The following is a 27,676-nucleotide window of genomic DNA, read 5'->3' on the forward strand; positions in this document are numbered from 1 at the left end:
AAAAACAACACTTTTCTATATTCCCATACAAAAGATTCGTAATAATACTTAAAAGTCAATTTGAACTTTAATATTAATACCATACCATAAAGTTTAAGTGTTAGTGGAGGGGTTCCGGGAAGGTAAATTTTTATTTTTTGACATAATGTATTTATTGTCTTATCAACTTTTTTTTATCTTACTAGCTAGACCGGTGTCCCGAATAGCAGAATAAGTATTAAAAAAAATAAAGAATCGACTGTTAGGCGGTACGATGTTCGCCAGGCCAGCTAGTTGTAAATAAAGAAATACGTATCTATAAAAAGAAAGTTTCGTTTGGCGAATGCGATTTCCGTTGCAGAATGTTTATATGTTATAAATAAACTTTTTAACACAAACAAGCCTTGATATTACGAAGCTAATGTGCTTTTGAGACTAAAACCTAAAAATACGTGACATTTAACGTGAGTGTTTTATTTGAATTGATAATTTTTATTCATTTTATGCATAGGTAATTTATAAGTTTCAATTAACAGAAAGGTTAGATTTGTAAGCTTTTATGTTTTTATAATAAATTAATTTACATATTATCTACTTTATGGCTTGAAATATTGAAGACATAACAATTCCAATAAACAATTGATTTGAAAAATCATGGTTAACACGTTATTATACACCAATAAAATCATTGATCGAAAACAATAAAAAAAAAAACTGGTCGTTACAAGAACTTCTTGAGTGTAAAATTTACTATATAGCTTATCAATTGCATAATTAGATTGTATTTATTGCATTCTCTAATAAAACCCCAACACAAGCAAGATGTAAAAGCATGTACTAGCGTGTGAGCTGCAATGCGAACCGCAGTACACACATTTTCCTGTCCATATAAACTCCAATTTCAACGTGTATAAAAAATGTAAGCCTTTGGTCAAAGGTTTTTACACAGCTTTCATAAAGTAGGTGAGAGCGTGTCACTGGAAGGCGTAGCAAACAAGTGAAACACTGCAACTTTGACGTCGACACTCGTGAAATTAATGAGAAAAATCCGGGAAAAGCATTGCTGTAGGTGCATACTTAAGCCACTTTAGTTTTCATTTTGTTCGAATGTTTTATTTATAGTTTATATTTGTAGAATGTTTAATTCTAAGTATATAGTGAAAATGTTTTCATTGCTATAGTAAATGCTTAAATAAAAGCTTTATTATATTTTTTGTATTAACAACTGATATTTCATCAATAGTGTTTATATCATGCACAAGATTCAGATTCAGATTTAACAATAACATATATTCTACATTGTTTAAAAAGTTCTCTTTGAAATTGTATAAATATATATATACTAGGCATTCCTAAAAAAACAATGGAATCAAACTAGATAGATTTGAAAATTCAAAAGACTCTTTTCCATAATTGATTGGGAGATAGATGTTAAAATTTAATTTACAAATTGATTCAGAAGACTAGATGATACTCGTGTATGTTTTTTAGAAATATTTAATAATAAATAATTTAAAAAATAAAATAATTATATTATAAAATAATTAACATTCACCCCACAATTATTTTTTATAAAAATCACTTTAAAAAGCAAGCACTTTAAAAATATAAATTAACTATAAAAATTAAAATTAAACACTTTTTGTGGATAGCACTTATGTGAACAGGTTTTTAAACAAAGTCTATTTTTTTATATTAATAGACAAACACATCAGGAAACATTTTTTTCTAATACATTTGTTTAATTTGAATTTATATGGTGATTGGTATCATTATTTATCAAAATTCTATACATAGCAAATAAAACTGTGAAAAGAAACAGCCAGAAATCATTCAAGTTCATCGAGTGAAGGTATGCAATAGGATGTCAAGGATACCAGCTCAAAATTGCTCATTAACTGTATTTTGCAATCAATTGCGCTATACTGCCATCAGAACATATCATATATGTTTTGATTCTGAGCTCTGTATATTCTTATTAGATTCTCCACGGTAAGCACAGCTTGGTACAGTCACATGACGGATCAGTAATGTGACTGATAATAAATTTAATTTTTTCACCTAAGCCTGACTATATTATAAAATACATATTTGATTATATTTAAACAGTTTAATATCAGATATCTACAAAACTATAAAGGTAAACCTAGATTTAAGGCCTGATACCACAGACCACCAAGCTTTAGCCATAGGGTTGGAACTAAAGGGTTTTAAAATAAAGTTTTAGTTGTGCACTGAAGGTATGTTTTATTCAATCACATGATTATTATGCCTTTTTTTGTTAATAACAAGTATTATAGTAATTAAACACAGCTGTTTAATTACTATTACTTAATATCAAAGCTGGCATTATTAGTGTAATAGCAACAACTGTAGATTGTAGTCATAAGTTACAAGTGCTTTTTATATTTTAAATATATGAATAATTCTAGCTCTTTCATTGTTTTCTATAGATTTTTTTTGCATTCAAGTACAATTACAGTTTTAGATGATTAAAAAAAACAATGAAAAACTAATTCCATATTATAATAGTATCAAAATGAGCACCCATTTTGTTAAATCCTTATTTAAATCTTTAAACATTTAAATAAGGAAATATCTTTTTAACAATAATTAATATGAATACATTATAATTTACTGATATTGTTCTATATTTATAGTAGTTTAAGTAGGTTTTGTCTATTGTTCCTATCCATTGTTAAGGTTTATTTTATTAAAGTATTATAATTAAATTTTTGAATATTTTATGTATTTGGGTATTGGGACCTGTACGAAACATAAACATGAAAGTATAACAGCAATAAAAACATTAATGTCATTCAAAACACATCTATATTATTATATCCAGGTTTCAGAAATAGCTGTAACAAATTTACTTTCTAAATAACCTTAAATATGCAAAAGTGAGTTTGATTGTCCTAATTCTACAGAAAGTTGTTGTTTTCATACTTATTATTTTAAATCAAAATACTACTTAATATGCATTTACTTCTGTATGTTATAAATGAATAATAAATATAATACACTATGCTAAAATAATAATAATAACTTTTTACAATAAATATCTGAAACCCAGGTTATGTTAACTATTACTTTCTAATTATTGTTTACAAGTACAAGTAATATATATGACTTCTAAACTGGTAGAATTTAGAAACAAGAATGTTTAATGTAGTTTTCAAATGATTATATCTACTGATATAAAGATAATGAATTATCACTTACCTAAGCAGTATGACTAGCATTACGAATAGCGAAATGAGAGCGCCTATCATAATAAAAATATTGGGCAAATCAGCCAGCGTTAGTCCCGTCGAACCCATCTTGTCTTATCACAAACAAAACACAAAATAGTACGAAAAAGTACGGCGCATTCAGCTTATTGTACAAACACAACACTGAAATATTAACACAAGGAACATCGCCGAAACTCAAAGGAAAATAATCAGTTTATTTCAACATTACACTGTAGTTAGCTAAGTAGCCAACGTCTTTACTCCGTTGCATCAATATTATATCTATTAACCTTGCCGATAACGATGTTTTGATTGCGTCCGATCAACAATAACATTATTGCCCGTCAATAATTAACATTGATCGAAATAAAAAGGCGAGAGCTTCGCGCATACCGCAGTCCGCACCTTACTATTAATTTGACAGAAAGAAAAATGAAAATAGAACGAAGGATGGAAACTCGCCGTTCACAGTTCATCAGTCAAGAACGAAAGTATTCATGTCAACGTTAATGACATTGTCAAACCTGTTTTAGTGTTGCCATTTAATTCTGTTTTTCACAGATACACAGCGGAAACTTATATAATTTAAAAAATTTGGGAAGTTACATTCTTGTATTTATGTATACATTAAATGTTAAAAACATTGGTAATGATTTTAATTCAATTTATTCCCTGTTCAATCAAATTTTAGGAAATATTACTTAGCTTATACGTGGATTTTATTCCAAACACAATACCCGCGGAAATATTAATGTTACCAATTATTATTGATATTCTCAATATACTAGCAACATATAAGAACGAATATTACTGAATGTAAAAAACCAGCTGACTATGATGAGACGACCGACCCGACAAAGAAGCAAATATATTCATCTCCGTTTGATCTGTGAAATTATATTATGTATTACAATAGAATAGTGATAACGACGATAAACAATTTCATTTTTTTTAAACACAGAGTGACTGAATTCTAGCAGTATTCTCATACAGACATACTTTTTCTTTGAATAATAAGGGAATATTCAACCCTCTTGATTTCTGTATAACATTTTAACCTTTTCATTGCTTCTTTTATTAGGGCGGCTAAAAGAAGCAATACAAAAATATTATAGGCCGTCGCCGTATCAACCCGCCTACCCTTTTTTAGCACCTTTAAAGTTACGGGATTTTTTTATTTCTAATTAAATTAGTATCTAAGCACTTTTAATGGTATGATAGCATAATTATTTTCATATGTACCTTAACTTTTACCTAGAATATGATATTTAGGTGCTTGTATGTCCTTGATACTTAAATATTAAATCCTGCTTTATAATTAGTTTTTCAGCGGTCTTTTAGAAGTATACCTAGTATAGTACATAAAAGTGACCCGCGGTTGTCATGTAAACAACAGAAACTGTAAACAAACCAACGGACCTCGATCGATATATTTCCATAATTCTAGTAAAACCTTCGTGGCTTTCGTACCAGCAACTGGCTTGGCCTAATTAAAAAATAAATCTCAAGTCTCAAAAAGCCGCGAAATAATTAAATGTCAAAGTGATCTTCGAATTAAAGTGTTGTTATTCATCAAGTCTTCAAAGTGTGGAACAACGTGGCTTCCTGTATGGAGAAATGGTTCGGTGATAAGCGGTTATGGTTATTTGGTAATAACCTGCCACTGCTGCCGAGGAGGTGCGCTTGAACTTTCTTTTTCAACTTTCGCAAGAAAACACAAATATTGAACAACGTCAAATATGTACTATTGCCTACCTTATAATATTGTGACTTTCTACTAGTAAACATGATTTAAAAAATGATTGAATAGTTCGAACAAACCTCTTTATAAGTGTTGTTGGTTAAGGTAAATATTTTCATATTATTAGGAAGAGTATCATGTTGTTAATTAATGGTTAAATATTGAAATAAGTTAAGTACAGGTAGAATCAATAAGCACATTTGGATAATTTGTCAGCTTGATCGTATAATCATTTCATGATCTGGCAAATATTATTATTATTATTATTTTTTTTAACTCTTCATCTATCTGCAATCAGCCTCTTGGCTTTTATCAGATTTTTAGGGGAAAAGTTGGCAATTAGGGAACGCAAATCCAATAATTTTTACTCCCTCCGTAATTTTTAAACTGTCAGATTGCGGCAAGTTTCGCCCTTTTTAGCCGATAGACACTGTCCGGCAAATATTATAGAAATATTTCCCTATTCATTTGTTGAAAAGCATTAAAATTTCCTCAAGTACTTTTAGTAATATTATGGACACGCAACTTCAGTTACATTGTAACGAACGCCTGTACAACCCTTTAGTGTACCAAAATAAAGAAAATTTTAATCATATCGTAAATATATATTATAGATTACATACATATGCATTTCTACATTCCATACTTTTTGAAATTAATTAACTATGTACTTTCATACTATATCATAATTTAACCTATGTTTTGGGTAAATATTTTTAATCAAATTAAAGATCATTTATTGGTATAGGTTATATAATGTACCTACATTAAAAACGTTAGGAAAAATATGAATTATTATAAAATATATACATTTACCACCATTGCGTAATGGTGTAGAAGTTGTAGAACGGAAGAGATGAGCTGGCCAGAAACTCCGCTATTCTCTCTACCTCTTTTTAATTTATTTTACAAGATCATGCTCCACGCAACATCTTTCATAAATAATACATTTGTACACGTTGTATTCGAATAATAATTCTCTTGTTACAAAATTAATTACCTTATACTGTAATGAAATAAAAGCGTATCAAGAAATTCCACAACGGAAAATCGATGTAATCAGTTTATACAATTTTATCGGTCATTGTTTTGAGCGTAATATGAAAATGTAATTGAAACCAACGTTGAAGCATAAAGTTTATTACCCTAGTATAATATTAATCTTACTCAGAACAAAAAATAATACAAAAATGGTATTATTCACAAAGGAACTTTTTAAAGAATGTACAAATAATAGTACTCCGATGCTATTACTAAGAATAATAACAAAACCACAGTTAATCAAAACATATTCGAATATGTATAATGTTAAAAACAAATTTAATGTCTAAATCTACACAATTTTAAAGTTTTGTGATTTTTTGTGTTTATTTTCAAAAGTAATATATTATTTACGGTTGTAAAATCTCTATACTTTGTTGTCATAAATATATAAGTATCGTATTTTAGTACGGGCTGATACATTTAACTAATCATTACCATTACCGTTAACCAGTACCGTTACCCATAACTAAAGATTTTTAGTTTAAATACAGCAATTTAACAGGACTTAATAAATTACAGCTTAGTTAAGCTTAATAAAAATTGTAGCCAATTTATAAGACTTACCTAGATTATTACGTAAACTTAATCGATACTGTTATCTTAGTCGATTAGTAATAAATGATATAATTACTTATTTCAAATTATTATGATAACATTGTTATGAAATCAAAACCTGTTCAGATAAGTTATTGTGATATAAAAATTTGATGTTTGGTTTTTTGCATCATCTCAGATAGGCCCAGTGAACTATACCAGAGAAAGCTCTCGAAATGTGTCTTTATAACAAAACTTCGCGTTTACGATTTTAAATTATTGTACTTCACTATGAGTAAGATTAAAAAAAACAATGAAATAAATCAAACTTTTTACATAAATATTTATGCCTGGGCCTCAGATTTCTGTATCTGTTTCGTGATAATTCTTGTTTGACACTTGGCGTCCATTTGTTGGGTCTATGCCCTAAGGCATTGTGGTTTCCTCAGCATGTTTTCCTTCACCGTAATAATAATAATAAATAATAAAAGCCTTTAATCAGATAGAAAATTTTACATAATTTTAAACTTAAACTATTAACACTAGTGAGTCGGTGACACCGACAACCCATCTGTTTGCCCAACTTTGGCAAAGGCCTCCTCCATTTCTTTCCACTCGGCTCTGTTCTGAGCTTTCCTGGTCCAAATTTTCCCAGTTACGGATTTTATTTCGTCTTCCCACCTTCGAAACTGTCTACCTCGTTTTCTTTTATTATTTCTTTGGTACCAATATATGATCTTTTTGTTCCACGTTTCTATACCTCTTATTGCGTGACCAGCCCATTTCCATTTCAATCTTCGTATCCTTGTTGTGACGTCTTCAATCTTCGTGTGGTTTCGTATGATTTTATTATTGATTCTATCGGACTTCCTGATATTTAGCATGCTTCTTTCCATCGCCTTTCCTTCACCGTACGTAGTGTTAAATGCGCACATAAACAGAAAGTCCATTGCACAGCCGGGGAATCTTATGAGAGTCGCACGCTGCAATAAAACAACACTGTTATTTTATTAAATAAGCTGTATAAATAATAACAGTTTAAAAATATGTATACTACTAAAAAGAAAAAAAAAGACTAAAGAAACACTTTTTTTAAGATTCCAAAAACTCCTTAAAACCTACGTTGGCGCATCTTTCAAAATTCTCTTAAAAATACTACGCAACTGATTTCTGCCACACCCGAAGTGACAGAACAAAATTGAGCTCAAATGAATGTTTCATATAGTAATATTTGGTTTTAAAAGTATTTTTTAGATATCTTAAGTTTACTAAACGATGCTTATGAAGGATAAAACTTGACACTGTATATCTATATGACTAAATTACAGTAAATAATATGAAAGGAGAAATTAATTTGAGTATTGTTGCTCCCGATGTTGTCTGTGCAAGGTATATGTTTGGGTGCGTCTTTATATTCTAAAACGATTGTTTAGGGGGTATAGTTAAGATTAATAGTAGTGTATGTAGAAAGTCGAAAACTAAATTTGTATGAAAATTTGTCGACTGTTATTTTCATACAAATTGAGACCGATGGGGCCACTGGGATGGTTGGTCAATTGTAGTACAAATGGACTTAGAGATGGTAACTGTCATCTATGTGGGACATCGAGAGAGAAAGAGAGAGAATTAACTAGATACAAAGTATATTATATATCTATGGAAGTGGAACCACAATTCTAGTCGTCATGATCGTAGAACTATAAAAATATCTATCTGTCGTCGGATTTGAAAAAAATCCATAATATCCACTTTTTATCATATTTGGATACTACATTGACAAAATATTACGGTTACATTTAAAAAAATCCATGTATTTTAAATTTCAAATTAATCAGTCGGTAAAGTAAAGGATTTGATAGGTACGCTCATGGAAGCATGTGATTTTTCTAGAAAACTTTGTTATTTAATGTTATTGTTTTTAATTAGTTTCAAAACAAACCCTTTTTGTTTGCTTGTATGCCAATTTTCATAATTACAGAATATGAATTAAAAAAGTTACGACAAAAAAACTAACATGATTATATTATTTTGAAATGGCTGCCCTGTAAAGTTTACTATTTGTCAGATCCGTCACTATTCTACGACTGTGATGATGTGGTCTTATAAATATTTTATGAGTGTTTGTTATAGAAATAATGTATCACTGAGGCTTTGTTTCCGGCAAAACAATAGTATATTTGTGTCTGGAAGGCACAGTTCCGAAGGTTTTTAAAGTGTCATATAAAAGTGTCAGCTATTATATTCAGCAACTCTCAACGATGAAACTGAAATAATTTAAAATATTAAACCCTAGGACTATAAACTAGTACCTTTTTAATTTATTGATAGATATTATTAACTCTTAATACTTAATGGAAATTGTAGAGACTGTATCCTTCCAGGTCCCGCGCCTCAAGCCGAGCGATGGAACGCTACGAAAAGCTGGCTAAGCTTGGTGAAGGTTCATATGGCCTCGTATACAAGTGTCGAAATCGAGAGACCGGGGAGATAGTCGCCATCAAGAAGTTCGTGGAGAATGAAGACGATCCCCTCATACGGAAAATTGCGCTTAGAGAAATTCGGATGCTGAAGGTTGGTTAAATCAATTGTAAGCAGTGCGTTGAGGTTCACAATCTTTCGACAGTTCACAATCTCGCGAGATAGATTACAATCTAACGGTGTTTACAATTTTACGGTGACATAACTAATACAGACTATTATTTATTTATTCACAAAAATACATACACTATCCTTACAGGCAATACGATAATATCGAAATTAAAAATAAAAGATATTAAATGCAAATATACAATATACTGTGACTGCAAACATATAAAGATGTCGATACTGTCGGAGGCAGGATACAGTAAGCGCAACGTCTTTGTCATCAGGGATCTGTACAAAAGACTGGTTCTGGCCCTTTATCGCAAACAACCTTGGCCGTCGCCGTCGCACATATCGGTACAAAGGTACAAAGAAACCGAGTTCTCGAAGAACACTTGGATTGCTCACCACCCGCAACACTTTAAGTAGGTCAACTGTAAATCCTGTCTCTAATTATGTACCATTTGCTGACAAGAGAAGGGGGGGGGGGATAAATTGAAGTAAATCTGCTTACGTAATACTTGAACAACCCGACTCTTTAGGTAAGGGAGCGTTCAAATATTACATATATTTTTGGAGATTATTGACCCCCCCCCCCCCCCCATGAACTCGCCGTAACGTTTTTCAGTACCCAAGTACAGTACTGTATCCAAGTCTAGTAAAACGATCGTGACCACCTAGTGACTCTTTAGTTACTATTATGTGGTGTAAGTGGAAAATAATATTAACAATAACGCGTAATTCAATCCCCGCCCCGCATCGTAACGTTTTACAAAAGGACCTCCCTAAGGACCAACAGAAAAGCTTTCAATTCGAACCAGTATTTCCTGAGATTAGCGCATACTACCAAATAAATAATCTCTAAGTCGATATCGGCTTAAAACCTACCTTTTGTAGAGTTATTAAATATGTTTGCATATATGGCTTGTGTCACGAGGCGGAAGAAAACATTTAACTTTTTCACACAATGACGTAAATCTCTCAACGCCATTAATTTGTGAAATGACTTGTATTTTCCGGAAGGGTCTTTTCGTGTTCATGTAGCCATATAAATCAACAGCAAAAACATTTTGGTTCAAAATGAACATTTAAATTATTTATTTTCGCGTATAGTATAACAAAAAAATTATTTCTTAAATCCAAGGTCGTATGTAAATTCAAATTATCACGTCTAATTATTATAGTACAGGTAAGATTTCGAGGTTTATTGTACGAATTATTCCGAATTAAAAGTAAGGATATGATTATACAGTCTGCATGGTCAAAGGTTGATGTTGATTATAATTAAATGATGTCTGAACAGGACCGGATTTAGGGAAGGGCAACAATAGACTTCAGAAAAAAAATGTTTTAAATTCCGACTAGTAAACACTATTCAACCACTTTTCTTTTGATATATTTTTATAGTCAAAGTCAAAAATCATTTATTAATGTAGGTAACACAATGTACACTTTTGAACGTCAAAAAAGAAATATACATTGAATGCTTCAAATTTTACATTTACTGCCAGTTCTTAAATCAAGGGCGTAGAACATAAGAGAAGAACTGGTAATACACTCTCCGCCACTCTTTAAAATCGCCAAGTTTTTTTGTTTACGTTTGTAAGGAGCTGCAACCATTACGTATATGTTTGATGAATACTAAAATAATCTACTTAGTTTCACAACAAATTTATTGAAATTGAAAAATTAATTGATTGAAAAACTCGACTGGAAAGAATTGCTCATTTTATTCGGAAAATAATTTGGGGGCAGGGGGCCTCCAGACCTCTAAACCTGTGTCTGTAGTTATATACTTTGGTAGTAATCAAAATCTGCGATCTAAAGACTTCAAAAGCGATTATCGCGCATAAAGTTTACACCTAAAAATAAATTAAAATGCGTTTTGATATTTTAACCTGCAGGTTAACCCTTGCAGGTTAAAATATCAAGTCTGTTTTACTATTGATGAATTGACACTTAGGCCCGTATTCTAGAATGTCATACAAACATTAATCAATGTTTCAATTTTGACACATTTGACAACGCTCAAGAAGAGATGACTTAAGATAGAGTAAGAACATTATTTATTATAAAAACTAAATTAATCTGACAGTATGTTCTCTAAACTATTAATCTCTTATTATAGACGATTTATTTCTCATAATTATAGGGAATTTGTCTTCATATTATAAAGAAAAAAAAATTTTTTTAGAACCTGAAACACCCAAACCTCGTGAACCTGATCGAAGTGTTCCGCCGCAAACGCAAGCTGCATCTAGTCTTTGAGTACTGCGACCACACCGTGCTTCATGAAATGGAGAAATACCCAGCTGTAAGTAAGCAAATGCCTAGTTGACCTAAGCGATGTACGTAGGTACGTAGTTTCAGAATGAACGAAGTAACAGAGGTTGTTGCTGTACTCCTTTGGAAGAGTTTAAGTGACTTTTCAACTAAAATGGCTGCAGTTTTTGCGATTGAAGCACGGTAACATAATACCGGTATAGCAATTAGCGAAAATGGTAATTCGTTTGAACTAAAACGAGTATATTTCGTAATGCCCGGTCACGTGTAACCTTTAATCGAATGGTTCAGTATTTAAATAGTGAATAGTGTTTATTCAAACAATGTGTTTTAGGGTAAGATTCGACTCGATTTTTTTGTCCAGTACAATTTTGAAGTTCAGGAGTCGGATTTAGCGCTAAATCTCATTTCTTAGAACTGGGCTCACGTATGTCAAAATCCAATACAATTTTGAAGTTCAGGACTCAGACTTAGCGCTAAATCTCATTTCTTAGAACTTGACTCACGTATGTCAAAATCAAATACAATTTTGAAGTTCAGGACTCAGACTTAGCGCTAAATCTCATTTCTTAGAACTGGGCTCACGTATGTCAAAATCCAATACGTATTGTTTTATTTTAATTTATTTTGTGCCAACGCGTAAAGCTTACCTTTATTTTGCGCCTAAATCAATTATACATTACTCCATAAGTACAATACAAATTGTATATACATATAGTTTCGCATAAATGATTACTAAACCAGACCAACATTGCCCCAATGCCTTAAAAGAACATGTCGACACTCACGTGCGGTTCATACACGTGTTCCTTACGTAGGAGATGGGTAATTATAACATTCTTTGTTAATAACTGCAGAGCCAGGGCCACGGTATGTACCACAAACAATTGTGTTAACATGTTAGAATTTTTTACGTATTATGTAATTTAATATGCAAAAACCAATGTGAATTAAAATTTTAAATCTAAAGGGAGCTTTGAAATAGCTTTACAATATGTTTATTGATTTATTTCTTAAAACAACATGTATGCTTAAATACAAGAATATGACGTCACAAATTTTACACACATCGATTATATTAGACTACTAGTAGACTCGGCCAAGCGTTGCTGTGGCTAAGATTTTTGTTATATCTATTACATAGTAGTAAACTATTCAAGAGAAACGGCACGAGAACACCAATCCACCATGCTTTTTTGGTCGTTATGCCATTAAATTGTAGCTTATGGAAACGTTGGTTATTATTTTGATAAGGATCAATACCTAGGTACGAATACAGAGCCTTTTCTAGCGGTGGTATTTTAATAAAAAAAAATTAATAAAAGGACGCTTATTGTGACGTACTATAAAAGATAGAGACATGCGACATATTTTTATAGATAGTGATGTGTCCAGAAAAATTGTAATACATCATTTTGTTCTATCATTAATAGTTTTCGCAGCGCACACGATTGAAGGACGTTTTTTGTTTACTTTTATACACCTTGGGTTAGATTATTCAAGTTTTAGTAAACATCCCTATTTATTTTGAAAATAAAACATAGCCTATGTCACTCGGGAATAGTGTAGCTTGCCAACGGTGAAAGAATTTTTGAAATCGGTCCAGTAGTTTCGGAGCCTATTCATTTCAAACAAACAAAAAATCAAACCTTTCCTCTTTATAATATTATATTATATATAGTATAGATAAAAGTTTCAAACTAGAGTTAAGTTCGGTGGCGGTTGGTGGAGGGATGTTCAATGAAATAAACTCTTTGAAGCTACCTATGTGTCAACTGTATTTAATCGTTTAAAGCTTGAGGTTATAAATATTAAATTAGGGGTAATGGGGTGGCGACGAGATACTAACAAAAAACTAACATGACTTATTAAAGGGTTCTTAAATCTAAGTGACACTTATATTACCTATAAAGAATAGAAGTTTCGACCTATTGGTCATTGTCGGAAACGAGAATGTTATGTGTAACATAATTTACATAAATATTACATAAACATTTATGAGTGTGGGAAAAACTAAAGGGCACATTTATTGTATTGTCTTTTTTTGACATAACCTTTACACATTTAAAGAAAACACTTTTTTACCGGATTGAAGTTATGTATTATTATAAATGAATAAGTTGTACATTCAGATTGATTAATTATAAAAAAAAGGGTGCGTGTACTCGTACTTATGTACGCGCGTAAGAAGTTATACTTCTTTGGCATTATCTATATATATAAAAGAAAGTCGGGTTTGTTACAACACTTATAACTCGAGAACGGCTGGACCGATTACCATGGTTTTTGATTTGTTGGATTTGTTTCCGTCCTGAATAGCAGAATAAGCAATAAAATATCGGATAAGTTATCGAATAACAATATTTAAATTAATTAATTTTACGAATGCAAAAACCATATGGTGCCATCTGTTGACAAAACTACGCATCATTTTACGTCGAATTCGTGTCAGTTCAAGAAATTCCGATCTTGAGGTGAATGAGGAGATGCATAACCATGCTTTGATCCTGATCAAAAGATGTTGGATATCAGAAAGTGCTTAACATGCAGTATCGCCATATTGACGCTAGAGAGAAGATGCCTAATGTGTAAAACGGCCATTCTTCTTTCGCAATGGCAAGCAATAAAACATTTCTGTATTTGCAAAAAAGTTGTATTAATGTAATACTTAACATTAATGAAATCCTAAAATAAGTTAAATTAAAGTAACAACGATATTATAAGGTTGTAGGGCGGAACGAAGTTAGCCAGGTCAGCTAGTTAAAAATAGTTTTTGATTGCATGCAAATAATTAATTACAATTAAATAATCAAAGACTGGAAAAGGAGTCATTATAGTCAATAAAGTTCAGTTTACATTTGAAAAATTAAATAAATTAATATTTATTATTATTCTCTTACATTAAGTGTAATATAAATTCTATTATTATTCGAATGTTGTTTTTAAATTATGTCCAATGCCGTAGCATCTTTCGTGGGCAACTTCATTCTGTTAATTTTGTGTCACGGTGCGCGCGCATCGTAAAATTTCACTCTCATCAATTTATTCATAACGCGCCTAAAGAAGTATAACTTCAATAAATAAATAATAATAAATCGTTTATTTGCAAAGAAGTTGTACATTCAAATTGATTAATTATAAAAAAAGATGGTAGCTCGGTGACAAACAAGACTTTCTTTTTACGTTTTATTCAAGGATTTTACGACTTACAAATGTATAGGTATTAGAATACACACACAAAATACCTTAATCAAAAGCGATCAACAAATACGTAATCTTGTATGATGTTATTGCTATATTCAAAAAGGTTTCGTTGCAACATCCAGCTAGCGATTGGAAGGTCGAATTACGCAGTTGACATGGCAGTTGTAGTCGTTTCCTAATTTATATGATAGCTGTGTGTGATACAATTAACGGGTTTAATTGATTTTACAAAATTGTATTTATTTCAAAAAATCATGGGCAGAAACGAATAGGTATATATGTATATTCATAATTATAAACAATATCTACGAATAATTTTAAAAATTAATGTGTCTGTAGAGTGTAGATCAATTAACTATTAACAAGATTAATGATCACGAGTTAGATAAAAAACGATAAAAACAATACGGCACAAAACCAAGCGCCTTAGCTTTCCAAACTGTCAATATGGCGTCACTCGTGATTTCCAAAAAACAGTCAGATGTTCAATATTTTTGAAGTGAAACTTCTTTATCGAGGTTGGAAAAAATTTAGTGTAACATTTTTTCGTTACGCCGTACGCGTCACGTTTTTTGGTTACGCGCCATGATCCTTTTTGAAGTCAAACTTCTTTATCGGCGTTGGAAAATTTTTTACCGTCACATTATTTATTATTTATTGAAGTGAAACTTCTTTATCGGGGTTGGAAAAAAATTTAGTGTAACATTTTTTCGTTACGCGTCACATTTTTCGGTTACACGTCACATGTTTCGGTTACGCGTCACATTTGACCGTTACGCGCGTCTTTTTCTTGTCCCTACCACGGTTTATTCAAAGAGATTCTTAACCATTAATAACAAAAATGTATAATAACGATAACAATGATACCTACTAAAAATTCTATTACAATTTATGAAATTCTGTAATAATCTTAGTGGTAATAAGGTAAAATGAAATAATTGTAGTATTTGTATTCAAGTCTGTGATATTAAAAGCCTTTTGTTAAACTTTATCTAATTTAACTTTATTTAACCAATTTCTGTAAAGTTGCATATAGATAATTTTTCGAAAAATAAGGTCATAAAGAAGTTTCACATCTAACGTGTGTGCACTAGTACACGCACATTTTTTTTTATTTCTGACACATGCTCACCGTGTCTTACGAATGGGCTAACGATTTGCCAGCCAGTATATTAAATGTTGTAACAAATGATTACATACATATACATATCTTCATATTACTACAATTAACTTAATGAATTCTGTCCATTTTCATTCAATGGTAAACTTTTGTTCGTTAATATGAAATGTCGAAAAAATCGTTATGAGTGTTGGCCTAATGGCTTCAGCGTGCGACACTCATCCCTGAGGCCGTAGGTTCGATCCCCCGGCTGTCCACCAATGGAAATCTTTTTATGTGCGCATTTAACTTTCGCTCGAACGGTGAAGGAAAACATCGTGAGGAAACCGTCTTGCCTTAGATCCAAAAAGTCGACTTCACAGAAGGCTGATCATGAAACAGATCTAAAAAGGTTATAGCGCCATTGATTTAATGTGAAATGTATTAAATATATTATTATCGGTGTTGTAAATTAGAATTGAGAAACATTGCCACTAGCTTTGAGTTTCAATGTTATATTTTAATGGAAATATCTGGCAACATTTAAAGCTTGTTGAATGATATCTATTAATTTTTATAGAACAGGGGGCAAACGGACAGAAGGCCTGATGTTCAGTGATGCCTTCGCACATGGACACTTAATGCTATAGGGCTCGCGAGTTGCCGGCCTTTTAAGAATTGGTACGTTCTTTTCTTGAAGGAAATCGAATTGGTTCGGAAATACTTCAGTGGGCAGCTGATTCCACATAGTGCGTGGTAAAATGTGCCTTGAAAAACGCTTAGTTGTGGAACGACGGACGTCGAGGTAATACGGTCGGAATTTCGTATTCTCCCTCGGCGTCCGATGATGAAACTCAGCTAAAGCTACCAATCTGTACTACTCTGGACATTTAGGATATAACATTAATAAATAATAATTTGGAAACTTTTACTTTTCCCGCTCTTGATAAAAAGAAATTGCACACATTTAAAGTATGTACTCTTTCTGCCATATTGTCTCTGGGATGAAAAGAGACTGATTTATAGTTGGTTTCTCTTTTAGGGCTGTCCCGAGCTCCTCTCAAAGCAGATAATATGGCAGACGCTTCAAGGCGTGGCGTATTGTCACAGACACAACTGCATACATCGAGATGTGAAACCGGAAAACATTCTGCTGACCGGCGATGGTGTGGTCAAGTTATGCGATTTTGGCTTCGCGAGGATGATCAGTGCGTATTCCATTCAACTAACTTTATTCATATAGGTAACCAAGTACACTTATGAACGTAAAAATATGTTAAATTGATTCTAAATTTACTACCAGTTCGCAAGTCAAGGGCGTAAAGCCGGCAAGAAAATCTCCGCCACTCTTTTTGATCGCCAAGTTTTGAGTCATACAAATTGTTTGAACTGGAGCAAATCAATCCCAAGGATTAGGATCATTTAAATAATCGTCAAATCGTCAAGCTTTATTGATTAATTTACGTTTAACGATAGTTTTAATTTATTCAGTGATTATTCTCTAATTTCGCTTGGGAGTTTGTCGTAAAAACGAATACAATTTCCATATATAGCAGTGGTTTATCTTCTGGATCCTGGTTGGTCGTACGCTTAGATTAGTTTTGTTTCGAGTATTATACTGGTGAAAGTCACCATTTGTTTATATTTATTGTACATACAACAAGGCTTCAAGAATATATTGACCAGATAGTAGTATTTAATTCCTTAAACTTAAAACATCATCCATACCAGATTTGTTTTTAAAAAAAAAGCTGGCGCATCATTCTTGAAATAAGCGTGATATTATAATAACATATTCCTTTTATCAACAGATTATGGACCAGCCTTGCGATTTTGTAACTCACTTTTCCAACTCTCACAGCGGCGGTTGCGCTAATATCTGTAGTAAAGCAGCTTGTAGTTTATTGTTTTAATGAGTTACAGAATCGCAAGGCAGTAGATATTTTGCTACATAACTATTTATTATGTTGTAAGCAAAGTAGTTTAGTATTAACGTTATAACTCCCACTAATACTTGCTAATATAAACCCTATTTCAGTTTCCTTTTTCCTTACCCTTGATACCTTCCTCCAGGTGGCACATGTTCGTCAGAATACTCAGTCCACACCATGATCCCATTTGGAGTTGACGTCAGAAGGAGAGCCAGTACCTATTTATTTCTTTTATTGTACAGTAGTCAATATCATCGCAGTTAATATTTTTAGTCATAGTTAGCTTGGTTAAAGATAGACTATAACTTGGTTTGAATTTAAATATTTTAACATTAGTACTGGCTAATATAAAAAAAAATTGATTCTTCATTCATTAATATAACAATGGGAGGATCACCTGATGTTAAGTGATACCGCACATGGACACACACATTGCCAGAAGGCTCGCAATTGCGATGCCGGCTTTTTAAGAATTTGAGTTTTCTTGAAGGACTCTAAATCGAATTGGTTCGAAATACTTCAGTGGGCAGCTGGTTCCACATGGATGCGCGGCAAAAACTAAAAAACGCTCAGTTGTGGAAAAGTAGACATGCAATACGTAATATTTCGTATATTTTTAGTTCCAAAATATACTCTGAGCAACTGTTTAATAAATTATTATGCCCCATTTTCCCGCCCTCGCGGCTATTATGTCTACTCATGTAAGACCTAGGCAAGCATTTAGATGTAGCGTTAAGATAACCCGGTTACTTATCGATGATCGGCCTTCTAAATAGGTTAAAGGCCAGATATACTATTTTTAGTTCTCGTAATTACTGTAGAAAAATAAAGACTATAGTAAGAAATTCTTATTTAAACTGATCACTGACATCATTTAGGCCAGTAGTTAAACAGCGCTGTTTAGTTAAGAGGCTAGGCTGTTGACTAAACGGCTTATTAAGCTAGTTGGCTAAGACATTTATTTATAAAAATACTCCTGCCCTAACAAATAAAAAATTATAAGCCACGGTCATATTTTGTTTTCCATGCCTAGCTGACATCGTGGTGATACGAAAAATATCATCGTTCTACATAATAATCAGATAATTCTTCATTCCTTCATTCATCAAATAAGAGATCATTCCAATTATTTCTATCTGTTAAATGTTTCTCTTTAGGTTCTATATAAAAATTTTCTTTTTTACTTAGTATTTTCGGCAAGTAGATAACAATTACGAATAATTTTTCGATGTAACATGTTTTGTGTGGTTCTAGTATATAAATGTTTATTGGTTACAAGTAGTAATGAGTTAAATTGTAAGATTTACATATATATAATACACAATTTACATATATAAAATACATCTTTTAACAATAACTACCGAATAATTAAAGTCACATTTTTTTATCTATACTTATACAGTATAGACAAACACTCCACATAACAGATTAGGTAAATCTAACGCCCGTGACCCGGGAATGCAATCTATGGGAAAATGTCAAATAATATATAAGTTGTGCAACACTGGCAACTTCGCAAGAAAAAACAAATTTATTCCAAAACATAAAGGTAAACAAGATACCCCGCCGCCTTTTGACGATTAAAACGGATTTTCGTATAAGAAACGTATTATGTAGTTCTATTATCTATTTATACGTACGTAATAAGAATAATAATCATCTTTATTTTCTTCTCACAAACTTACATAGTTCACAAAATACAGCAACAGTTAAGCAATAATAAGGAAATGCTTGTTTGTGTGAGACTGATGAGGTTTAAAGGAGTACCTGTGTTACAGGTCATCAGGCCCCAACCACTTCGGATCGCCAGAAGGTCTTAAAACGTAGATAATAAAACTATCTACCTGACTCTCGGCAGATGAACTCGGGCAGACGCAGTTTATCTCAAAAGACCTGTTTAGCAACTGTGTGTTCAGACACATAAATTATATTCATACAGTGGCGCTAAAGGTCTTGTTCTGTGTGTGTGTATTATAGGCACGTAGGTGATAAATCTACCGTACGACACACAGATCTAAGATTTAAGTAAGAAAGTAAACTAATAGTGCATACGGAGCGTTCAAGTATTACGTAACGCAATTTAAGGGGGGAGGGGGGAGTCTTTTGAAACGTTACAGTGCGTTACAGGGGCGGGAGGGGGGTTATTTAAACAACGCGTTACGTAACATTTTTCATTTTAATAAAAAATCAAAAATGTTATGGAGCGTTACATGGGGGGGAGGGAGCTTCTAAAATCTTCAAAAATTGCGTTACGTAATACTTGAAGGCTCCCTAGCCGGCCAGCTCATAGTCAAGTTTTGCACGATTAAGACTAAAATATATGTTCTAAATGCGATTAATGAAATGCATTAAGGACACACCAATTAAGCCAAGTTTAAAAGTAAATATCGTAATGTCTAATCGAGTAGATGACCTCCCACGGTGGTATGTGATGTCAGTGTTACCCGCTTATGATATTCTTATCTACCTTATGCATGAGGTATTTTTATTTATTTATTTAGCAGCTGTATTGCAACTGTTTGACGTAAACAAAAGAACCTTACATTAAAGCGCTTTATTAACGGATAATTATAATTTAGTTCCAAGTACGGTTTTAACAATCCGATAGAAATAGTTTAATACCCAATCGCACATCTGAATTATCAAAATAATGTTTTATTAATTGTTTATAACATTAATAATGTTATTTTGTTTATACCCACATTATACATGTTAAAACGAGGACAATCAAACACTAATGAAATGAGGTGACGTGTGGAAAAAATATGAGAATTTAGCCCCGGATTTGTGGATGAAAAATTATTTATTGGAAACCTCGACTTATAAATGGAACATATCTAAATATATAAAACAAAGTAGTGTTAGTTACACCACTTATAACTCAAGATCGGCTGGACCGAAGTTACTCTCCGAATAGCAGAATAAGTAATAAAATATCGTATAAGTTATCGAATAACAATAAATAAGTAAATTAATTTTACGAATCTCTTGACAAAACTACGCATCATTTTACGTCGAATTCGTGTCAGTTCAAGAAATTCCGATCTTGAGGTGAATGAGGAGATGCATAATCAGGCTTTGATCTTGATCGAAGACATGTGTTACCTCATCAAAAAATGTTTTATATCAGAAATGCTTTATTATGGGATTGTAAGAACTTACGAATCAGGCATCACTTTGTGGAGACCTGTGGTCAAAAGTTGATATTTGAGAGGTTAAATATATGTAAAAATTTGTGTTATCTACGAACTTAAGGAAATCGCTGAATATTTATATTCCGTAGAATTTATCATAAATGCAGTAATTTATTAAGCATCGCAATCGTACGATAAAAAATGAAATATGTATGACCTAAATGCTATATTGATGACACCACAATGTTCGATATTCATAGCATTGCGTTAACACTTTCGTGTTTAAATTATTACAATAAGGCTTAGAAAAACGTCACGGTCCAAAGTCATGCTTTAAATTCTGGCTGTGCACCATTAGATGTTTCTTTTTATGTGCGTGGACAAAAAAAGAAAAAAACATAAACATAACGTAAACATCTTGAGGAAACCGATGCGGTGTTTCAAGAACAAGGATGGTGACTCATTATGACATATTTTTAATTCACATTGTCACAAAATAACTCTTTTTAGTTGATATTTACAGATTCTCAATAAAAACTATCCAAATCGATCACTATCGAATGAATACTTAATTTATTTAATTATATTATGTACACTTGTGAACGTCAATATTAAAAAAAAAGTCTACGACGTATTTTGTCTAGAAATTAATTTTATGACGGACAGAATACCTCCTTGTGATTCGCCTGTTCGATTTTAGCAGGAACAAATTTTAACGATTTAGAACGCCCTATTATAATTAACAACATTGATGTTATGTTGGAGGGACTACAAGCGAGTAACACTTACTTGGTGTTATTTATTTTCTGAAGAGATTTATACTAATTGAACAATTAAATTTTAGATATAATAATAAATGTCAGAATAGGACTATTGAAATTTAAAAAGTGCAACGTAATAACAGTATTCGCGTACTGAGATAAGCTTGCCTTAAAGTAAAACCTACCCGATCAGATTTTTCGTTACGCGTAGGCCGGACCAGCTACACTGAGGCTCAAGAAAAAGATGAAACGTTCGTTAGACGCCCATATACTATACGTATAAATTCTGTATTTGCCAGCCATTATTTCCTCTTTTGCTTTGATATCTACTCCAAAACACGGATTAAATAAATAATTTTCTAATGGCCAATATGAGAATTAGGTTCGTTCACTCGTATGTATATCGCACTCACCATATCATTTATATATATTATATAATTCATTAACTATGTATTACCTTAGTCAAGCTTACGGCATTACTTGTGGTTCGCTTGCGGTGCATACATGATATTCTCACATTAATATTCGTAGGTAAACTAATACCTTTTTAGTTTAAAAGGAATAATATACTTATGTCTTTTCAACGCCTTATGTATATTCACAAACTATAAAAGTTGAATAATATATTCCTCCCTAGATGTCGTAAAACGAAATTTGGCTAACAAACAAAGGATATGTTAAATAAGTAAGAAAATGGAATTTGTAATTAAGTATAAAGTATTTCCGGGGGGACAGGAAATCCATAGATTAAAGTCTTGATAATATGGTTTTCATACTCAAGGCCACGCGACCTTCACCTTATCGCTAAACATAGCGGTACCAAGGCCGTTACTTGCGGTTTTTTGTTCGATCAATTAATCATGCAAGATATTTTTGGCACAAAGAAAGTTTAATAGTAGAATAAGCCAAACAAATTCGCTTCATATTTTCCACGACTTCTCAATATAAATATTGTTTATGGTACTAATGACACATCACAGATAATCTCCAAGCTAAAGGACCAAGCCTTTATTCAAGTAAAACAAAGGACGTTTCTTGTTTTTATTTTGTAGCAAGAATCAAGACGTTCAAGGGTATTTGTGTGACATTTAGATATTGACCTGACAGGTCGAGTGTTTATCCGTACAGTCATATGTGTGCCATCAACGATACTAGTAAATAAACAATATTTTTACAATAATGTTTATAGTACTCGTATATAGTTGATACATTCTGATGAGCTATACGGCCGCCTAACAGTTAAATTTAAAACTATGTTTTTATGATAAAGAAGTAATTTAATGAAATTAATAATTATGAATGCCTTTTTAGTAGTAATAATTAGGTCATAAAAATTATTCTGTAAAACCTTGTCTTATATTATGTCTGGCTATTATAATTAATTAAATTAATTGTACCCATTGGCAAGTGTCAATGTGTAGGTATTTATATGATTGCAAAATAGTTAATTAAATCGTGAATTTAAAGTAAATCAATCATTTTAAGTCCAATCGTAATTTTGAATTTTCAACACAATCAATTCAATATGTAAAACATATTTAATGATGGTGAAAGAATTTTATATGAAACTAGTGGACCCGACAGACGTTGTCCTGCATGATATTTCAAGCAATTAGTAAAGCAAAGTATGAAAGTACCGACTGCAGCGCCACCTGCCGGGCTGATTTGTGAATCTAAACCATTCCCAGATCCCCTTGAACACACACAAAAAATTTCATCAAAATCGGTCCAGTCGTTTGAGAGAAGTTCAGTGACATACACACTCACAGAAGAATTATATATATATAAAGATTAAACGCTTTCCGCATAACTTCAATAGCATTTTCATTAATTAACTCAAGGACATTGGATGACATTTGCACTACCTAATAAAACGTCAACACATCTTACAAATTATAATAAATTGTTGTCAAATTAATAAACACATTTTTATTTTTATTATTAAATTTCGATGTTGGGTTTCAAAGTCGCTTGCAATTTCATACAAACCTTAATATTGAAATCGGAATTGCAATGGAAGTTGCCTAATGCGTAGTAAGTTGATTATTTGACTTATTAACTAATAAGAAATTCCGTCAACATGCCCAGGTCCGGGTGAGAGCTACACGGATTATGTGGCGACTCGATGGTATCGTGCACCCGAGTTGCTAGTAGGAGATACTATGTATAGCATGCCGGTTGACGTATGGGCTATTGGTGAGTATGTTATCTTGTTTTAGTCTTCGTGTTTAAGGGTCTGTTTCACAATGTATGGATAAAGTACCAAATAGCTATGCAACACATAAATTATTTGGAAGATAAATTGTGCTATTTGACATTCATCGGATTAATAACTTATGATGGACTTTATGTGACGTATAGCGCTATCTGACAGTCGTGAAACGCAACAATAGTGTTTATCCTACCAATAAGTAATAAATAGTTAATTTGGAACTCAAGACTTGGCCTAAAGGTCTAGATACCAGGCCATAAACTCCAAAAAAAAAAAAAAAATAGTTAATTTGGAACTTATGCAGAACTTATCAGTACATTGTGAAACAGACCCTAAATCTGCCAAAGTAGTATTACAAACTGTACACTCGAGTATAGTGTCCGAAAATAGGACCAGTAGATTTGGAATATAAAGCAAACAATAGTGTAACTGAAAAAACACTCTAAGCAGACAAGGAGACAACGTATCTGCTGGAATTTCTATAAAGGATAAGATGCTGTAAGCCGAAACGATAACATCTGCGGCCTTTTGAAAACTGGAGGAACCAGATTACTAATTAAATACTAGCTATATATACAAAAAAACAATTTAATAAAGATTCACCAAACCAGAAAAATTTAAATTCTATATGGTGATCAATTTTTATACTTGTTAAATGATTTTATTTTAATATAGATGGAAAGAGATATAATATGTGGGTAGTCTCTCTACCTAGACGTCGATTTATTCTAAGCATTTTATAGAGGCAAAAAAAGTCAAATAATTTATTTCAATTAGACCACCTAAAATGGCACTTTTGAACGTCAAATACGCCCCTTCCAAAAGGAAGTTTCGTGTGAGAAGAATAGGCAAGAAACTCCACACTTACTCTTTAAAAAAAAGGTTTAACAATATTTTGTATACATTAGTTAAATAATTATATGTGAAGACAATGTACTCCTAGAATAAAAATACCATACTAAAATAGGCACAAAGTATTCTTACAAATTAAGCAATGCAGCGGGTAGGTCAATTATTGTATTGTTAGTATACATGTTCCTCACATATTTACAAATATCGAAACCTCGCCAAGCTTGCCAAGGATTATTAGCTTACAGAAGCATTTTTTTTTATTTCAGGCTGTGTGTTTGCGGAGTTACTCTCAAGTGAAGCCCTTTGGCCGGGAAAGAGTGACTTGGACCAGCTGTATTTAATCAGAAAGACACTTGGAGATCTCTTACCGAGACACATGACTATTTTCTCACAGAATTCATTTTTTCAAGTAAAGATTTAATTAGATAACATCTACTGAAATATTTTAAATATTTTCTAGTTAACTTTATGCTAAATAGAATTTTTTAGAATACATGATTAATAAATATTTTTTTCATAACTATTTCGATAAATATTGAAACATTTATCACAAACTGTGTGTTTTGTTGTTAAGATTATCGTAGGCGCTAAGAAATTTATATAGAAAATAACTAATTTCGTAGTATTCGTATTGCAGTAGTAGTGTAAGATAGGTTGTTAGGTAGAAAAACAGAAAATAGGTCTCAACTATAAATACAAAATATATAATTTTCTACTAATATATGATAAAACAAACAAATTTTTACTAATACTATAAAGAGGAAAGATTTGTAAGTAGGTATGTTTGTAACGAATTGTCTCAAAAAGTACTGGACCGATTTGAATTCTTTCGCCATTTGAATGTTACATTATCACTGAATAATATAGGCTATTTTACTTGCAAGAAAAAATAAGGATCCCTACTAACGCTAAAATAATGTAACCCAAGGTGTAAAAAATGCTTATAAAATATCTTTTATCGCATGCGCTTCGAAAACTATTGATAGAACAAATAACTGTTCCACAATAATAAAGAACTTTATTTAAATTAAATTTTATTGATGATAAATTCTATTAGTAGAGCTAATATCCGAGGGTTTAGTTGGAAATTATTATTCGTATATATTTCAGGGCTTAGCGTTACCAGAACCGACAACAGTTGAGACGCTGGAGAAGAAAATCCCATCAAGATACGCGAATAATGAATTAATTGTCGACTTTTTGACAGTAAGCACTGGATTTTATAATAAAATATTGTAATAAGTATTATAAATATATAATAGTTTTTATTTTTATTTATGGCTCTGGCACGATTTGTGCATTAGCCAGCGTCAAGTAATATGATTTTTTATAATTCATGCTTGTCTTTAGAAATTCGACCGAAATTCGTTCGTCCTTCATGTACGGTTTAGGCACTCGCCCGGTACCGCACAACCCTCCCAAAGGCCGAGAACAAATTTAAATTAAATTAAAACTTGCCCTCGAACCGGGAATCGAACCCGGTACCCCTCACCTAGCTGCCACTTAATAAGACCGCTAGGCTATGAGGCCCCCAGCAATAAGTTTTCCAGCTTTCTTTTTTCAAAAATGTTTGTCTTGTGACGCACCTTAATGTATAAATTTTTGTTAAACAAGTCTAGTCGAGTATTTGTAAAATCACGGAGTAATAAACTGTTAAGCTGGGATGCCTTCAATGAAAGGCAACGCATCATCAAAAATAAAAACTTACAAGTTATTCCGTTCTTATAGTCCTTAGTCAAATATAAAAGACGCAGTGGTATGAAAATTTAAATGGAGGTTTTATAAAGGTATATCCACGCCATCGATTTTTATATTCTACCTACATTTCCGTACCGGGAATCGTACGCACGGCCTCAGGGTTGAGAATTGTAACGACCATTGCTTTGTTTTTAATTAGTGGGTGATATTTTAGAGATGCTTGGACAAAGACCCAATGATGCGTTGGAGTTGCGAGCAGTTGTTACGTCATCCGATATTCGAGAATTTCCTCTTCACTGTTCCTGCCTCAGATCATGATGAATACGAGAGGGTTAGACGTCAGCAGGTAAATATAAATATTTAATTAGCTTTATTTATTTAAATTTATGCTACTTTGTCTATGTGGCATTAGATTCAAATAGTTTTTTGTCATCAAAGTACAGAGAGACTAAACCCCCCCCCCAAATATATAGTCTCTAGTCGAGACTTGGTGCGACTCGGGAGTCATCCCATGAGAGTTTTAATAAATATGCAGGAAGACTAACGAACCAGACTAAAATATCTTTTTATTTTTATTTAGTATAATAGTAAATTCATGAAAGCAGATAATTCAGTAGATTATGTTTAAAAACAGCAAGAATTCAATGCAAAATCTCGAGCAATGAACGAAGAAATGTCTACACTAACGACTGACGTTACTGTTTCAAAGAAAAATAAAGAAAAATGAGCATAAAACAATTTCCATAATGAGGTACCTAACTAAAACATATGCAAACATCCCTTATAGAAAGCAAAAGGATTTAAATAGAGTGTTCATCTTTAGTCTTAATTTCTGTAAGTTGTTGTATTTAGTTTAGGAAATACATAAAAATATTTATATGCAGTGTGTATATAACAAAAGTATCTATTTAGATTAGTTCTATTCCAAATTAAGACCATTTATTGTATATTATGACAAAAAAATTACCTTATCCTTGTAAGCAGACTTTAACTAAGTTTACTGTATGTTTGACTCGTAGAAGATTGAGACTTTCGAAAGCACGCAATATACAATATTGTTTTTACAGGTACAGTCATCCCCATTGCTGCCCCAGCTCATAGTGAATGAGAGAAGCCAGCCAAAAGGCAAAAAGACAGACCTGAATTCAAGAGGACACCTACCGACCATTTGACTAGCACCATGGCATCGTATTTAATTAAAATTAAATGTTTATTCTATTCTACTCAACTTTTTTTTACAAAAATCCTGACTCCAATCAATCAAGTGTAAATCACTAGGCACACTATTATATTTGAGATGTGTAGAGGTTAATTGACACCAATTGTAAATTTACAATAATTCAAAATAGAAATTCTTATTATATATTTATATTACCTTTGACACA

At 32.0% G+C, this 27,676-nt stretch overlaps 2 protein-coding genes across 10 annotated transcripts in view; one reads left to right on the top strand and one right to left on the bottom strand.

The window, feature by feature from the left end:
- The window catches only part of LOC125054742 (cell growth regulator with RING finger domain protein 1-like), a 34,171-nt gene extending 30,544 nt beyond the window's left edge, over positions 1-3,627 (bottom strand). The window contains exon 1 of the mRNA XM_047656786.1: positions 3,205-3,627. Within this exon, the coding sequence (XP_047512742.1) occupies positions 3,205-3,302 (98 nt within the window). The 5' untranslated portion in view covers positions 3,303-3,627. The remainder of the gene's footprint in view (positions 1-3,204) is intronic.
- A 981-nt stretch (positions 3,628-4,608) lies between these two features.
- LOC125054341 (cyclin-dependent kinase-like 4) lies at positions 4,609-27,514 on the top strand. Of its 9 annotated transcripts, XM_047656154.1 has the most exons (11): positions 4,615-4,892; positions 8,916-9,105; positions 11,312-11,431; positions 16,746-16,911; positions 17,777-17,848; positions 23,612-23,725; positions 24,860-25,002; positions 25,704-25,799; positions 26,506-26,637; positions 26,926-27,042; positions 27,359-27,514. In XM_047656154.1, exons 1-10 carry the CDS (start codon positions 4,825-4,827, stop codon positions 27,016-27,018), a joined length of 1,194 nt encoding a protein of 397 aa, XP_047512110.1. In that variant the 5' UTR covers positions 4,615-4,824; the 3' UTR covers positions 27,019-27,042; positions 27,359-27,514. The 9 variants fall into 9 exon arrangements, with proteins under 9 accessions (XP_047512115.1, XP_047512107.1, XP_047512109.1 ...); XM_047656151.1 differs by lacking the exon at positions 26,926-27,042 and having other exon boundaries at positions 4,614-4,892; XM_047656153.1 differs by lacking the exon at positions 26,926-27,042 and having other exon boundaries at positions 4,614-4,892; positions 23,618-23,725.
- Positions 27,515-27,676: the final 162 nt, after the last annotated feature.

This window comes from Pieris napi, chromosome 12 (assembly GCF_905475465.1).
Source record: "Pieris napi chromosome 12, ilPieNapi1.2, whole genome shotgun sequence".
Taxonomy (NCBI): domain Eukaryota; kingdom Metazoa; phylum Arthropoda; class Insecta; order Lepidoptera; family Pieridae; genus Pieris; species Pieris napi.